This window comes from Chrysochloris asiatica, unplaced genomic scaffold, assembly GCF_000296735.1.
Source record: "Chrysochloris asiatica unplaced genomic scaffold, ChrAsi1.0 scaffold00268, whole genome shotgun sequence".
In the NCBI taxonomy this organism is placed as follows: domain Eukaryota; kingdom Metazoa; phylum Chordata; class Mammalia; order Afrosoricida; family Chrysochloridae; genus Chrysochloris; species Chrysochloris asiatica.
In genome coordinates this window covers 914,604-930,609 of record NW_006408786.1, presented here as the reverse complement: position 1 = coordinate 930,609, position 16,006 = coordinate 914,604, and the positions used below count along the sequence as shown (strand labels likewise).

At 45.4% G+C, this 16,006-nt stretch overlaps 1 protein-coding gene across 1 annotated transcript in view; it reads left to right on the top strand.

Moving 5' to 3' along the window:
• Positions 1–16,006, top strand: part of CACNA1A (calcium channel, voltage-dependent, P/Q type, alpha 1A subunit) — a 325,229-nt gene that overhangs the window by 245,660 nt on the left and 63,563 nt on the right. Inside the window, exons 25-26 of the mRNA XM_006874309.1 lie at positions 615–721; positions 10,235–10,334. Of these exons, the coding sequence (XP_006874371.1) occupies positions 615–721; positions 10,235–10,334 (207 nt within the window). The remainder of the gene's footprint in view (positions 1–614; positions 722–10,234; positions 10,335–16,006) is intronic.

Below are 16,006 nucleotides of genomic sequence, written 5' to 3'. Positions count from 1 at the left end.
TGGCACCTGACAACAACAACAACAACTTCAGATATATTATCAGAAGGGACCAGTCCCTGGAGGATATTATGTTTGATAAGGCGGAGAGTCAGAGATAAAGAAGAAGACCCCCAATGAAATGGATTGGCACAGTGGCAGAAATAATGTGCACAAGTGTAGCAATGATTGTGAGGTTGACACCAGACTGGGCAGTGTTTCGTTCTGTTGTGATAGGGTCACTATGAGTCAGTACCAATTCGATGGCACATATAACAGCATGTGCTCACAGACGCCCCTAGTGGACATTCAAGAAACTGCTTGTAAAAGAGACTGCTCCCATCCAGGTAGGAGATGATGAGGGACAAGATCAGGTGAGGACTATAGAGGGGAGAGAAGCAAGTGGAGTCTTCAAAGGTTTGGAAGGCAGAGCCGACCAGATCCTCTGATGGCTGGTCTCAGGGTTTGGGCCAAGGGCTCCTGGGAAGTCAGAGCTGCTTTTACTGCATCTTGTCCTCCAGCCACTATGCCATCCTGGAGGACAAATGTTTCCATCTGATCCTCCTGCCCTCCTCTGGGCTAGAAGGGTGGGTGCGGCTCTAAAGGTGAGGGATCTGAGCATGCTCTTCTCCCATCAGATGATCGACCTGGGGCTCGTCCTGCACCAGGGTGCCTACTTCCGCGACCTTTGGAACATTCTCGACTTCATTGTGGTCAGTGGGGCCCTAGTGGCCTTTGCCTTCACGTAAGTCTCCTCTAGAGGCTGCCACTTGCCTCTGGGTCCCCCACCTCAAGGGCTTGGGGGCCCCTTTGTTCAGGGCCCATGTGCTCAGAGCCCAGAGCCGAGACAGTGGCATGCCACCAGGAAAAGCTTCGACTGGCTTTTTTGCATGATATCCACATGGAGGAAGAAGAAGTGTGCTCCTGTCCACCTCCTCCCACAGCAATGGGCCTCAGCCTCCTCACCAGCCTCTTGCTGTGCTGCTTCCGTAGACTAGCCTCACCAGAACATCTCATCCCCCTCCACTCGGCGGCCCCACACACTGCTGTCTCTTTGGGAAGCCCCTAAAAATCCAATCAGGAAAGGAATGTGCATGAAAATTCCATCCTCCCCTGTACCTGAAGTCCCCAGCGTTTTTCATTCCTCTTGACGACCTCTCCACCCTCCCAAACCTAGGAATCTTTGCAACTCCAAGATGGTACTTGAGTGCTGAGTGACCATGGGCCATTAGGGCCCCGGCAACAAACTTAGCATGCATTCCCCAAGTCTTAGATGTTTGGGTCGGTTGGAAAGATCTAATAAGACCTTAATCCAGAAACAAATTTTCTGGAGGACCTGTCTGTGTCCACCACATTACGTCATTCCCAGAAAGGTGTCACCAGGATTCCCATCCTCCTTCCCACTCTTAGACAATCGGTGGTATCATCTGCACCTTCACCTCCTAGAACCCTTCTCAACAGACATGGGTTGGGACCAGGGGTCCTTGAATGGCTTCCCTGACTACAGAATGAGGGCATGGCTTGTCAAGGGGCCAGAGAGGTGGCTCGGTTCCAATTCAAGGGCCAAAGTGCACTGCTCTTAGATCCTTCCCTGGGATCTTAATGGGGACAAGTTGCTAGAAGAGCAAGACATGTCTCAAATTTCTATATACTGTGGCACTGTGGGCTAATGCGTCAGACTGCAAAATTGTTTGAACTGCAAGGTCAGTGGTTCAAGCTCACCAGCTGCTCCTTGGAAACCCTATACAGGGTCGCTATGGGTCAGAATCGAGTGGCCGTAGAGGAGAAGTACCATAAGGATCTTCAGTCTAAGTGCCTGACCCTGGCTAAATTGCCCCAATCTGTCCCTTTTTCTTTCTCCTCTCTCGATCTCTCCACCTTCTCTCGTTTTATTACTCTTTCTCCCTCATGTCTCTCTCTCTCTCTCTCTCTCTTTCTCCCTCTTCTGCCCCCTGCCATCTCTTCCTTCTCCCTCTTTTCATATAATGGACTATTTATTTGAGCATTATAGCAATGTAGGAGGTCATGTAAAAAAAAAAAGTCAGGAGAGTAGAATACATCATCTCAAATGAAGTAGGAAAGATTGCCACAAATGAGACAAGGAATAGATAGATGGCTTTAATGTGTTTTAAAAAAAAAAAAAAAAGATCAAATCAATAAGAAAACACTAAGCTTTCAGAGATAATGGGCAAAGGCAGTAGACAGACATTTCACAGAAAACTGACGAATAATAGAAATGAAAAACAAAGTCAGCCTCATTGGAATTCAGAAAAATGTAAAATAAAAGCAAGGTACAGTTTGCTTTCTATCAAGTTTATGTAGTTCCCTGTTCCTGCACCCCCCCAAAAAAATTTTAAGATAATACATTACCTATGAGAATGTAATTAAATAGGCCCGTCCCTCTCCCAACAGCTATGTGAGCTATTCCTACAATGGCACAATGGGTTAAGCATGGGCTGCTAACACCAATGTCAGCAGTTCAATCCTACCAGCTGATCTGAGAAAGAAAGATGAAGCAGCCTGTCCCGGTAAAGATTTAGTCTTAGAAACCCTGTGTCGGATCGCTGAGTCAGAATCCACTCGATGGTAGGAGGCTTTTGTTTACAAGGTGTCAGTAGACACCACGCTGGGCACGGTTTAAATTCTGGAAAGTTATAGACCAGGACATGTATTCCTATCTCTCTTCTCTTGCCCTCTCCTTTCTCCTCCTCTTTCTGTCCTCCCATCCTCTATCTGTTCTCTATATGTAGGAGCCCTGCTGGTGCAGTGGGTCAACCCAAAGATCAGCGGCTCAAACCCATCAGCCATTCCACAGGGAAAGATGTGGAAGTAAACTTCCATAAAAATGTGTCTGAAACTTTAAGAAACAGTCTTCCCTGTCCTGTAAGGTTGCTACCACCACTCATCTGTCATTTTGTCATACTGTGGTGGCTTGCATGTTGCTGTGATTCTGGAAGCTATGCCACGGTATTTTAAATACCAGCAGGGTCAACCATGGTGGACAGGTTTCAGATGAGCTTCCAGACAAAGACAGACTAGGAAGAAGGAGAGATGAACTACTTCCGAATATTTAGTCACTGAAAACAGTGGAACGATGTCAGCACCAGAATATCAAGTCGCCGGCGTGGGTTTGGGGGTCTCTGTGTTTATCACTTGCTCTTTGTCTCTGCTTTGTTCTCTCTCTGACTCACCCACCCCTCTTTATCTCCATTTGTCCATCTTTATTTTTTATCTCATTGTTTGGCCAGGGAGACCATACAACAACCGTCACCACCCACCACCCCCAGGTCTGTCTGTCTCTGTCTCTCTCATTTCTTTCTTCCCTTCTCTCGCTGTCTCTTTATCTCTGGACATATCGCTTTCTCTCCCTCCCTTTTTTCTTTTTCTCTTACTCTCATCCTTACTTCCTATTCGTTCTGTTCATGACTCTTTCTGCTTCTCTAGTTCTCTTAGCCCTTCTCTGTGTATCTGTTCATCCTTCTCTCTGTCTCTCTCTTTCTCTCACTGGCTGTCCTTCTCTGTCTACTCTCTCTCTCTTCTCTCTGTTTCTATCTCTGTCTCTCTCTTTCTCTCACTGGCTGTCCTTCTCTGTCTACTCTCTCTCTCTTCTCTCTGTTTCTATCTCTCTCGCCTTCTTTCTTCCCTTTACTCCTCCCGGCCTGTATCTTTTAGGAATGTAGCCTGGCCACCTGCCTCACATGGGACCTGCGGAGCAGGTGGGCATCACAAGGTACTGGCAGGGTGGTCTTCAGACCCACGCAGAGCCCAGGACAGAGAAGGAAGTGCAAGCAGAACCCCTCCCACCCCTCTTCAGGCCCTGTGGAGCAGGATCTATCCTGTGGCCCCCAACTCTCTCCAGGCTCAGAAAGTGGCAACTGGGGACTGACACCCACCTCAAGTCACATCCCTCTACCCACGCATAGCCCCCTTTACAGGCTGTTCCCTGAGCGGTGGGTCTTACATTCAGTGGACCCTTCTAGATGTCACAACAGGGATGTCACAGTAGACTAGATGTCTGGTGTCTTCATTCATCCTCCATTGAGGAGAAGGTCCCACCTCCACCTCCTACCCTGATTTTGACTTACACTTTGGGAGGGAGTGACCTTTAAAAATTATCACTGGTAGCGCAGTGGGTTAAACATTGGGCTATTAACCGAAAGGCCAGTGATTCAAACCAACCAGCCACTCCATGGGATAATGATGAGGCTATCTGCTCCCATAAAGATTTACAAACTAGGAAACCCTGTGAATCCATTCTACTCTGTCTATTTGGGCTGATCTGAGTCGGAATCGACTCTACGGCTGTGGGTGGGTGGTGGGGACTGTAAAAGACCCAGAGAACAAGCCTGTCACCATTGACCTTATGCCACGATGAACCGTAGTTTAAAATCACTCCATTCCGAGGCTTTCTGAAATTGTAATCAGACTCTACTTTCAGCAAATGGAAACAAACATGCAAAAAATCACCAAAGATCAATTAGGGAATGATTCTTTATGTAATAAAGGGAAGCAGCCACAGGGAGCCGATCTCTTGAGTATTTAAGCTTTCTTTTTAAATAATATCAAGTTATGCTGGGGCATTAAAAAAATAGCCTTTAACTCTCAGAAAGGTGTGTGTTCACTGGCAGGTCTGTCTTTTAGCAGATTACATGAAGTCAGTATAGCATAAATGACTTTTTTTTTTTTTTTGAAATGACTATTTTTTTACAAGGAAAGGAGTCCTAGTGTGGTGCTGTGGAAAAAAGAACTGGACCATAAAGTCAGCTTGAACCACAAGGTCGGCAGTTCAAATTCACCACCTACTCCTTGGAAACCCCTATACAGAGTTGCTATGAGTCAGAACCGACTCGATACCAAAAACAACATGCAAGTAAAAGAAAGAAACTCTGGTGGTTCAAGTGTTAGTGCTCAGCTGCTAAGCAAAAGGTTGGTGGATTGAACTCACCGACCACTTGGAGGGAGAAAAGACTTACGGATTTGCTCCTGTAAAGATTTCATCCTGTGAAACTCGATGGAGCGGGTCTAGTGTGCCCTATAGGGTTATCATTATGAGTCAAAATCGATTCAGTGGCAACCAACCACATGCAAGGAAATTATTGGGATGTGGATTTAAAGCCATTGTATTCCATGAGCCCCTGACGGAGACGTGAGGTTTTTCCTGTGAGATTCAGGCTGGTACACAGGTTCTCACAGGGCTTCAGAAGAGATGAGCATTGTGGGTTGGCTGGGCAGCATCTTTATAGAACTGATGAAGGAATAAGAGGAGAGATCCTGAGGCCCCACCCTGCCACACCCTCTCCAGTTCACTCCCAAGAGACCATCTGGTGCTGCTTGCTCCACCCCCAGGGAAGGGCCTCAGGCCCAGCATATCTGGCGGAGCATCTTGATCAAGCCACTCCTGTATGCTGAAAGTCTGAACTGCCAGGAAGCCAGAGAAGGAATCCTCGAATTGCTATATTTTTCTCCAGGAAACTTTCTTAATCATCCTTCTGACTAGGTTTCTGGCCTCTCCTGCCTGGGAACCTCTCTACCCTCTAAGAACTTAATTCATGGTGGGAGTGGGGGCTGCCTGAGAACCCCACCCCATAATCCTTTGCTTCTTTCTATTCCAGTCTTTTAACTTGCTCTGTCTGTCCTGTGTGCCCGTCTCCTCACAGATAAGCCTGAGAACCCCACCAGGTGTCAGATTAGCCCTCTTGTTTTAGGAAAACAACTCCTCATGTCTTGTCTGGTTTCTCTTCAGATGTTGAAGTCCCTCAAACCCTTTGTTCTCAGTTCCCCAGTAAAAAAGAGGAATTTAACTTGATGAAGTCAGTAACAGCCTCATGGACTTCATCTGCACAGCAACCCCACAAGGGCAGTTCTCTTCTCATCCCTGTGTTACAGATGGGGAAACTGAAGCTCAGATTGGGAAAGGGAAGGAGTGCAGCAAGACCACTGGGTGGGACTCAGCTGTCGGAGTTAGGGTTGCTGTCCTTCTCCCCAGTTCTGGGCACAGAGATTTTCCCACATTGGCAAAAGGAGACTCCAGAGCCTAACAGGGCTGGATTTCCTGAGCAGCTGCAAGGCCCAGCAATCCAAGGGGCACAAGACTATTTCCTGGGAATTGGGCCCTGGATCCCCACTGGAATCTGAGGCCATTCCTTTCCTGGTTGAAAGGAATCTTGCTGTTCCAGTCTTTGAGGCTCAAGGCAAGAATTCCACTTCAGAGAGGGGAAAACCCTGTATGTGGCTCTCCTGACAGTGTCCACACCTCCTGTCCCTCCCCCAAGTATCTTTGTGTGTTTCCTGCTTCATCCACTGTGTCCCTGTCCATGGCGAACATGCCATCTCATACATGACATCATGCTCTGTGTCCATGCATCAGACATTTCCCAGCAACTGGTGGCTCATGACCATGCCGTCACTGCCCAGAGTCTATCTGGTGCTGCTGCTCCTCCCTCAGGGCAGGACTGCAAGCCCTGCACAGCTGGTGGAGCGCCTTGATCACGCCATTCCTGCGTGCTCAAGAGTCAAATTGCCAGGAAGCCAGTGAAGACGCCCATAGCTGCTATTTTTGTATCCCCATCCTCAAAACAGCCCCTGGCCCTGAAGGCATTTTGGGGGTTTATGTGATTAAATGGAAAAAGTCTTAGAGTGCAACTTACATGTCCCTGGGTTTGAATCTCAGTCTTGGCTGTGACCTTGGCCATCACTCACCCTCACTGGGTCTCAGCTCTCTCATCTGGAAAATGGGCATAATTGGGCCCATGAGCAATGCAGTGACATTCAGAAGCCTCACACTGACATCCCAAGTCAACAGGTTAGGCAAAAGTCACTAATGATCCAGAAAACACTAAGCAAATACACAGTTCTAGTATGCAATAACTCCTAAATACACTGAACTTGGAGAGCCACGAGTTAGACCAAAAAAAATAGGGACTCTCATTTCAGTGGGAATATTTTTAGACATTTAAGACGTTGTCCCATTTAAGAACTATCACTAGAGGGAAAGGCAGGTGGTAGGGGGAAGAGCGTGACTATCAGCTTTTACTGTCTGCTTGGCATTAGGGCTTCCACCATCCTGTTGGTTGTCGAATCTTTCTGTCCTTGATATCTGGCTGTGATGGCACCAAGTCCAAGTTCAAAGACAAGTCAGAGGAAAGGCCTCTGTAAACACCTTGGAGGTTGCCAAGCGCCTAGAGCCTGCTCTAGCCCCATATTTTTTTTAAAGAGGTTTCCACCCAGTTTTTTTATCCCACGTTGGAAATGTTTCCCAACCCGTCCCTCACAATTTAACAGGGAGCTAAAGCCATATGCCTTTTGTCAAGCATCAGAATCCCCCCGCCCTGTTTTACGGATGAAGGGTTATAAGATGCAGAGCCAAGATTCAAACCCAGGTCCCCCCAACGCCAAAGCCCATCTGTAACCTCTAAAACATGCTAAAAGTTCCCAGCACCAGAACCTCTGGTGAAAGGGGTTTCTCCTACTCTTGGCAGTGACCTTCAGTGGCAAACTTGCCCTTGATAAATGACAATTTTCTGGCTGTCCTGCTACTTGGAAATTCGGCTTTCTTGGTGCTGTTGGGCAGCACCAGGGGCCTGCCAAGGATGGGGGGTCAAATGGGGGGCTCCCAGATGGAAGAATGGACATCAGCCAGAGCCCAGGCCTGAGATGGCCCCTCCTGGTGCCAGGCGGGCAGGGCAGGATTTGTTCTGGGGTGTGTGTGTGTCTGTGTGTCTGTGTGTGTTCTATGTTCTTTCTTCTGAGGCCGCTTACGATCTGTCTCTCCCTCCGACGCCACCTCACGCAGGAGCAGTACACGGTAAAGTCTCTCTGTCTCTCTTTCTCTCTCTTGTTCTTTTGTTCTCTATGCCCCAGTGCAGCACATTGGTGCTGGACCTTGGGTCCCTGCTGCTGCCCTATTGCTCAAAGTGATCAGAGCTCTGTCAGTCTGCTCCCCAGAGAATGGGAGCCCTGAAGGGTCTGGGCACTGCCTACCACCATTAGCTGAGCTCTTGGTGGTGAACAAAAAGTGTCCTCCCAGAGTCTGATTTCAACAGGGCAGAGCACAAGCCATCTGATCAATGAGAGTCTCTGCCTCTCAGAGGGGAGAAGCGCTGAAGTCCATGCAGCCTAGACTCTACCCAGCGCTTGGAGGAGGACACAGAGGAGCATGTACATGTGGCAAAGTGGTTTTCTGTGGGAAATGCGTCTTCTGTATTTAAATGCGTCTTTGGAAAGAAACGATACCATCCTCTCACAAGCAGTGTTGCTAAACTTAGATTGAAAACAACTAAGGAGACAGTGGAAAACTGAATAGCGTGGGCTCTTTGTCAATGGGGGAAATTAGCAAGGATTAGGCTTAAAGACCTACTAGCGCCTCCTAGGGAGTCCTGGTGTGGCACTGCAGGATAATGCACTAGACCGCAAGACTGGTTTGAACTGCAAGGTTGGCAGTTCAAAACTCACCAGCCGTTCCTCAGAAACCCTAAATGGGATTGCCAAGAGTCCGAACTGACTCAACAGCACTTAACAACAACAGAGACGCTCTGGCAAAGTAAAGGTTAGAAAGACACTTTGAAAGATCCCTGTGTGATCCAGTTCTTTAGTACTGTGTCCCTTAGCGGCCACTTTTGGGGACATAACCTTAAGATAATGACAAAGACTCTGCCTTAAAAACAAAAAGCATTCAGACCACTGAATCCTGCAAGCATGTCTGTGCCTGGCATGTACGTATTTTTTTCCTTAGAAAATAGAGAAGGGAGCCTTTTAAAGGAGCTGGCATGAAGGATGTTTTTGAACCCAAACACCTAGGCTCCATGGTAGGGGGGGTCTCTTGCCAGTTCAGCTCATACCCAGGAGGTGCCCACAAGGAGGTGTTTACTAGGAGATCCCAGAAGACTCTGCCCTGGATTCACTCACATGCTACATTCAAGACAAGAAACAAGTTTAAAGGGCAAATGAACACATAAAAGGGTATATTACAGCTTAAGCTTTTGAGCAATGTTCTGTCCAAAGCTGGGAGCCAAAGACAGAAACAAAGATGATTCCAAAGCTTCAACCACGGCTGGCGGGGGCCCAGGAATTGGTAGGCTACTGGATAAAGGGACATTTAATTTGGGACTTGAAGTCTATTTAGTTCTGTGAAGGGGGCATGGGGAAAATTTCTACCAGTGGGAACAATGTCTGTAAAAGCAGACAGAGGAAAAAAGTGTGGTTGTTGCTTGTGGTGTAGCAATAACTGAGAACTCAAAGGTAAGTTTGGGTTAAATTTTAAAGAGCCTCGAATGCCATTGGCTTTTGTTTTTTGAGGAATCCAGATGTTCTGAAAGAATTTTAGATCAGGGCAGTGACGTGACCTATGGCTTTGGCCACTGTGTGGGAGAGAGACAGGGAGGGGGAGAAAGTTGGGAGACAGGTAGCAGAGCTCTAACCTAAGATGGTGGAGACATTTAGGGGAGTGTCCCACTGGGGACAAAGCACTGGACATGACACTCAGTTTTGGGGCTTGGGGTACTGGGTGGGTGGTGAATTCCATTAACCATAGCACCTTGATGGCCATACCCAAAACCCTTCTTCTCTTGGGGAGGACAAATCGTGGCTGACCTTGAGTGTCATGGCAGCCTCGGGATCTGCCTTGGTAAGCTCAGGCTAAACAGTGCCTGAAATGAACCTCCATGTAGCTCTCCAGCAAAGATGGGCCAAGACCCCTTGGAAGACTGAGGCAGTGATTCAACACCAGCCTCCCTTGTGGGCTCAAGGGATGTTCGAGAAGGAAGTCTTGGATTAAGGGACACTTCAAGCATCTTCCTGAATCCTGCTGTAGGAGGGGGTGATATCTCATTTTCTATGAGTTCACGATAAGCACCTCCTACATCAGCACAGTGCACCACCAAACTCTAGACGATGGACTATTCTGAAAATACTTTTGTAGGGCCTATGGAAGGGGCAGCAAGCTCCCTTTTGCTGAGTTTGGAATCATCCTGTGCTCAGACCCAACCAGGTGGCCGAGGGCCCTGTAGTTTTAGGCTAGTGCCTGCCAGCTCTCACCCAACAAACCCTGAAACTAAAATCACACAAAAATTACCTGCTCACTTTCTCCCAAGCCCAAAAAGAGCAGGTGAGCTGCACCCCTCCGGGAAGAACAGAGGACCAGACCAGGCCCCCTGGACTCTTAAGTCTGAGAGGGTGGGACATGTAGCGCTGTGGGCTCCCACTACCCAGCCTGACCACGCTTCCTCTCTTCCCTTCTCACCACCCTAACATCCCTCCACAGTGGCAATAGCAAAGGAAAGGACATCAACACGATCAAATCTCTCCGAGTCCTCCGGGTGCTACGGCCTCTTAAAACCATCAAGCGGTTGCCAAAGCTCAAGGTGAGACTGGGAGAGCGTGGAGGGCCTGTCAGGGTTGCCGGGTGCAGTTGAGTAGGTAGCACACTTCTCAAGCATGCTACAGTAGGCACGGGATACTGATAACATCACACACGTCAGCATATAGGTTGCTGTTGTAGGTGCCATCTGTCATTTCTAACTCATCATAACCAAGCATGGCCCAGTCCTGTGCCATCCTCATAATTGTCACTGTATTTATGTCCATTGTTGCAAACACTGTCACCCCATCTAGTTAAAGGTCCTTCTCTTTTTCGCTGACCCTTTATTTTACCAAGCATGATGTCTTCTCCAGGGACTGGCATCTCCAGTTAACATGTCTAAGATACAAGAGACAAAGTCTCGCCATCCTTCTTCCCAGATAGATTCATTGGTTCTTTACCAAAAGAACCATTGCCCACAGTCTGCACAATATTCTTCGCCAATATCCTAACTCAAAGACATCAATTCTTCTGTCTTCATTATTCATTCTCCAGCTTTCACATTCATATAAGGTGATTGAAAATGTCATGACTTGGGTTAGGCACACCTTAGTCTTCAGAGCGACTTTGCTTTTTAATACTTTAAAGAGCTCTCCAGCAGCAGAGTTACTCAGTGCAATACACCACTTGATTTCTTGACTGCTGCTGCCATGGCCGTTGATTGTGGATCCAAGTAAAAGGAAATCCTTGACAATTTCAGTCTTTTCTCCATTTCTCGTGATGTTGCTTTTTAGTCTAGTTGTGGGGTCTTTGATCTTCATCAGTAAGTACTTCAATTCACCATCGCTTCCAGTAAACAAGGTTGTGTTATCTACATATCACAGGTTGTTAATGAGGCTTCCTCCAACCCTTCTTGCATAGTCCAACTTCTTGGATTAGTTGCTCAGCATGCAGATTGAATATATATGGTGAAAGGATACAACTCTGATGCACACCTTTTCTGATTTTAAAGCATGCGGTGTTGCCTTCTTCTGTTTAAACGAATGCCTATTGGTCGAAGTACAGGTTCCAAATCAGTACAATTAAGTGTTCTGGAATTCTCATTCCTTGCAATGTTATCCTTAGTTTGTTAGGACCCACACAGCTGAATGCCTTTGTAAGGTCCACCTGACATCAGCATTGATATCCCTTGTTCCACATCCTCTACTGAATCCAACTTGAATTTCTGGCACTACTTCTCTGTCAATGCATTAATGAAACAGGTTTTGAATTATCTATGAAAATTTTACTTGCATGTAATATTATTGATACTGTTTAATCATTTCTGCATTCTGTTGGATCACATGTCTTTAGAATGGGCACAAATAGGGATCTCTTCCCGTCAGTTGGCCAGTTAACTAGCTGTCTTCCAAATTTCTTGGCATAGACACATAAACACTTCAGCATTGCAGCTGTGTGTTGCAACATCTCAGTTTGTATTCCACCAATTTCTGGAGCCTTGTTTTTCACCAGTGCCTTCACTGCAACTTGGACTTCTTCCTTCAGCACCATCAGCTCTTGATCATATGCTAGCTCCTGATATTGCTTCGTGTCATTAAGTTATTTTTGGTGCTGTATATTCCTTCCATCTTCTTTTTCTACTTCCTACGTTGTTCAATATTTTACCTATAGAATCCTTCTATATTGCATTCAAGGCTTGAAGTTTTTCTTTAATTCTCTCCACTGAGAAATGCTACATGTGTTTTTCCCTTTTAGTTTTCTTACTCCAAGTCCTTGCACATTTCGTTACAATATTTTGTCTTCTCAAAGCACCTTTTAAAATATTCTATTCAACTCTTTTACTTCATCATTTCTTCCTTTCACTTTTGTTATTACTGTTGTTAAGTGCCATTGAGTCAGTTCCGACCTCTATTGGGCTTCCTAGGATTGACTGGTGAGCTTGAACCGCTGACGTTGTGGTTCAAACCGACTTTGCAGTCCAGTGCATTAACCCATAGCACCACACCAGGACACCGCCTTTCATTTTAGCTTTCAGCTACTCAAAATTCAAGAGCAAGTTTCAGAGTCTTTTCTGGCTTCCATTTTGGCCTTTTCTTTCTATCTTCTTTTCATGTTCTTTTGCTTTCTTCAGGTATGATGTCCTTGATGTCATCCCTCAACTCATCTGATCTTTGGTCATTAGTGTTCAATGTGTCAAGTAAATTCTTTAGGTGATCTCTAAATTCAGGTGGGATATATTCAAAAGTCATACTTTGGTTCTCATGGACTTGTTTTAATTTTCTTCAGCTCCAACTTGAACTGCATATGAACAATTGATGATCTGTTCCACAGTCAGCTTCGAACTTTGTTCTGACTGATGGTATTGAGTGTCTCCATTGTATCTTTCCACAGATGTGGTCAATTCAATTCCTGTGTAGTCCATCTGGTGAAGTCCATGTGTTAACAGTTCATAGTTGCTGTTTATGTTATTGAAAATAGGTAGTCCCAAAGACTATACGCATGGCCTTCACTAGTTTATTCCCGTGTATTCCATCTGGTGAGATCTACGTGTCTAATTGTCTTTATGTTGTTGGCGGGGGGAAAGGTATTTGCAATGAAGAGCCATTGATCTGGCAAAATTCTATCATGTAATGTCCAGCACCATTTCTGTCACCAAAGCCATATTTTCTGACTACTGATCCTTCCTCTTTGTTTCCAACCTTTGCATTCCTTTCTCCAGTAATTATCAATACATTTTGATTGCATGCTTGATCAGTTTCAGACTGAAGAAGTTGCAGAATTCTTCAGTTTCCTCATCATTGGCTTTCTTGGTTGATGCATAAATTTGAATAATAGTGATGTCAAATAGAAGTGGTCTTCCTTGTCGGTGTATGGATATTATCCTAATACATTATACTTCAAGATAGACCTTGATATGCTCTTTTTGACAATAAGTGTGATACTTTTCATCTTTTGTTTGTCCTATCTGGCATAGTAATCCATTGTTGTTGTTGTTAAGTGCTCTCAAGAAGGTTCCAACTCAAAATTCTGTATAAAGTTACTGGGATTCCTGGTGTGGTACTGTAGGATCAGCACTGGACTGTTAACCACAAGGTCACCAGTTCAAACCCACCAGCTGCTCCTCAGAAACCCTATACAGAGTTGCTATGAGTCAGAATTAACTCCACGACATTTAACAATAGTAGGGTTACTGAGGTTGTCAGTCTTTGTGGGAGCAGGAAGCCTCATCTGTCTCCCACAAAGCAGCTGGTGGGTTCGAACCAACGACTTTGTGGTTTACAGTCCAGTGCTTATCCTAAAGAGCCACCATGCTCCCATAGTAAACCATGTGATTGTCCAATTCAAAATGACCAATACCAGCCCATTTCAGCTCACTAATATCTAAGAATATCAATCTTTATGTGTTCCATTTCATTTTTTCACATCTTCAGTTTTCCTAGATTCATACTTGGTATGTTCCATGTTCTGATTATTAATAGATGTTTGGTTTTTTCTCATTTTGAGTTATGCCACGTCAGCAAATGAAGGTCCTGAAAGCTTTACTTAATTTACATCATATGGTCAACTCTACTTTGAGGAAACAGCTCTTCCCCAGTCATATTTTGAGAGCCTTCCAACCTGAGGGGCTTGTCTTCTGGAACTATATCAGACAAGGTTCCACTGCTATTTCATAAAGTTTTTAGTAACTAAATATCCAGAAGTAGGCCACCTCTTTTCCCACTCTGTCTTTATCTGGAAGCTCTGTTGAAACATGCCTATCTACATAACCCTGCTGTAGATGCCTATCTACAAAACCCTGGTGTTTTAAATACTGGTGGCATGGCTTTTAGCATCACAGCAAAACACAACCCACCACAGTAGGACAAAGTGGCAGACGATAAAGATCAATATGTGGGGCCCACCAATGCCTAGGATATCCATCTTTATTTGTTCCATTGCATTTTTGACAACTTTTAATATTTTTAGATTCATGCTTCATACATTCCAGTTTCAATTGTTGTTGCTGTTAGGTGCCATCGAGTCAGTACTGACTCATAGCGACCCTATGTACAACAAAATGAAACACTGACCAACTTCACAACTGTTGCCAACGCTTGAGCCCATTTATACTGCCACTTTCCCAATCCATCTCGCTGGGGGTCTTCCTCTTTTTCTCTGACCCTCCGCCTTAGCAAACATGATATTCTTCTCCAGTGACTGATCCCTCCTGACAATATGTCTGAAGTATGAGACGAAGTTTGGCCATCCTGGCCTCCAAGGGGCACTCTGGCTGCACTTCTTCCAACACAGATCTGTTGGTTCTTTTGGCAGCCGATGGCACTTTCAATATTCTCCTCCAACACCATAACTCAAAGGCATCAATTCTTCTATGGTCTTCCTTGTTCACTGTCCAGCTTTCGCATCCATATGAGGTGATTGAAAATACCATGGCTTGGGTCAGGTGCACCTTAGTCCTCAAGCTAACATCTTTGCTCTTCAACACTTTAAAAGGTCTTGTGCAGCAGATTTGCCTAATGCTAAAATACGTCTTTTGATTTCTTGACTGCTGCTTCCATGAGTGTTGATGGTTGATCCAAGCAGAATGAAGTCCTTGACAACTTCAGTCTTTTCTCCATTGTTAAGAATGTTTATTGGTCCAGTGGTGAGGATTTTCGTTCTCTTTATATTGAGATGCAATCCATACTGAAGGCTGTGGTCTTTGATCTTCATCAGTAAGTATTTTAAGTCCTCTTCACTTTCAGCAAGCAAGGTTATATCATCTGCATATCGCAGGTTGTTAATGAGCCTTCCTCCAATCTTGATGCTACATGTTTCTTCATAGAACCCAGCTTCTAAGATTATTTGCTCAGCATACAGGTTGAATAAATATGGTGAAAGAATACAACCTTGTCGTATACCTAGTGGCTTGTGAGTTGCTGTGATTCTGGAAGCTATGTCCGTTTCAATTATTAAGGAATATTTGCTGTTGTTTAGTCTCATTTGCTCATTTACATCAATAAGTAAAGGTCCTGCAAGCTTTACTCTTTCCACATCATTAAGGTTGACTGTACTTTGAGGAGGCAGCTCTATCCCAGTTGTATTTAAAGTGCCTTCTGATCTGTGGGGCTCATTTCCCAGCACTCTATCTGACAGTATCCCACTGCTATTGGTAAAGTTTTCATTAGCCAATTTTCATATAAGTGGATCTCCAAATCTTTATTCTTAGTCTGTCTTAATCTAAAAGTCCACTGAAGCCTGCCCATCATAGGTGACCCTGTTGGCATTGGCTATACCAGTAGCATAGCTTCTGGTATCATAATCACATATAAGCCAGCATAGTATAACAAACTGACAGGCACTTGCCTGGGGTGGCATCACATGTGGGTGTATTTGTCATTACAGTTTCCAGCAGATGACTATGGAGTGAGTTGTTGCTCTTAAGGGCTGTCTAGTCGCTTCCAGTTCATAACAATCCTGTGTAGGGTTTCCAAGGAGCGGCTGGTAGGTTTGAATCCCTGAGCTTGTGGTTAGCAGCCCAGTGTTTATCCTGCAGTTCCACACCTCAATCTACCCACTCAGCAAAGTGAATCATTCTAACAAATTCTGCCTGCTATGGTAATTTGCCATTAGATGACCGATTTTGAGCTCAACACTCTTTTTTGTAATTTACTTGAAGGTGTTATATGGATAAAACCCAGACATAACACTCCACTGGGAAACAGGAAACTTCAGCTGGTCATCTAATGGTTCTGAGCT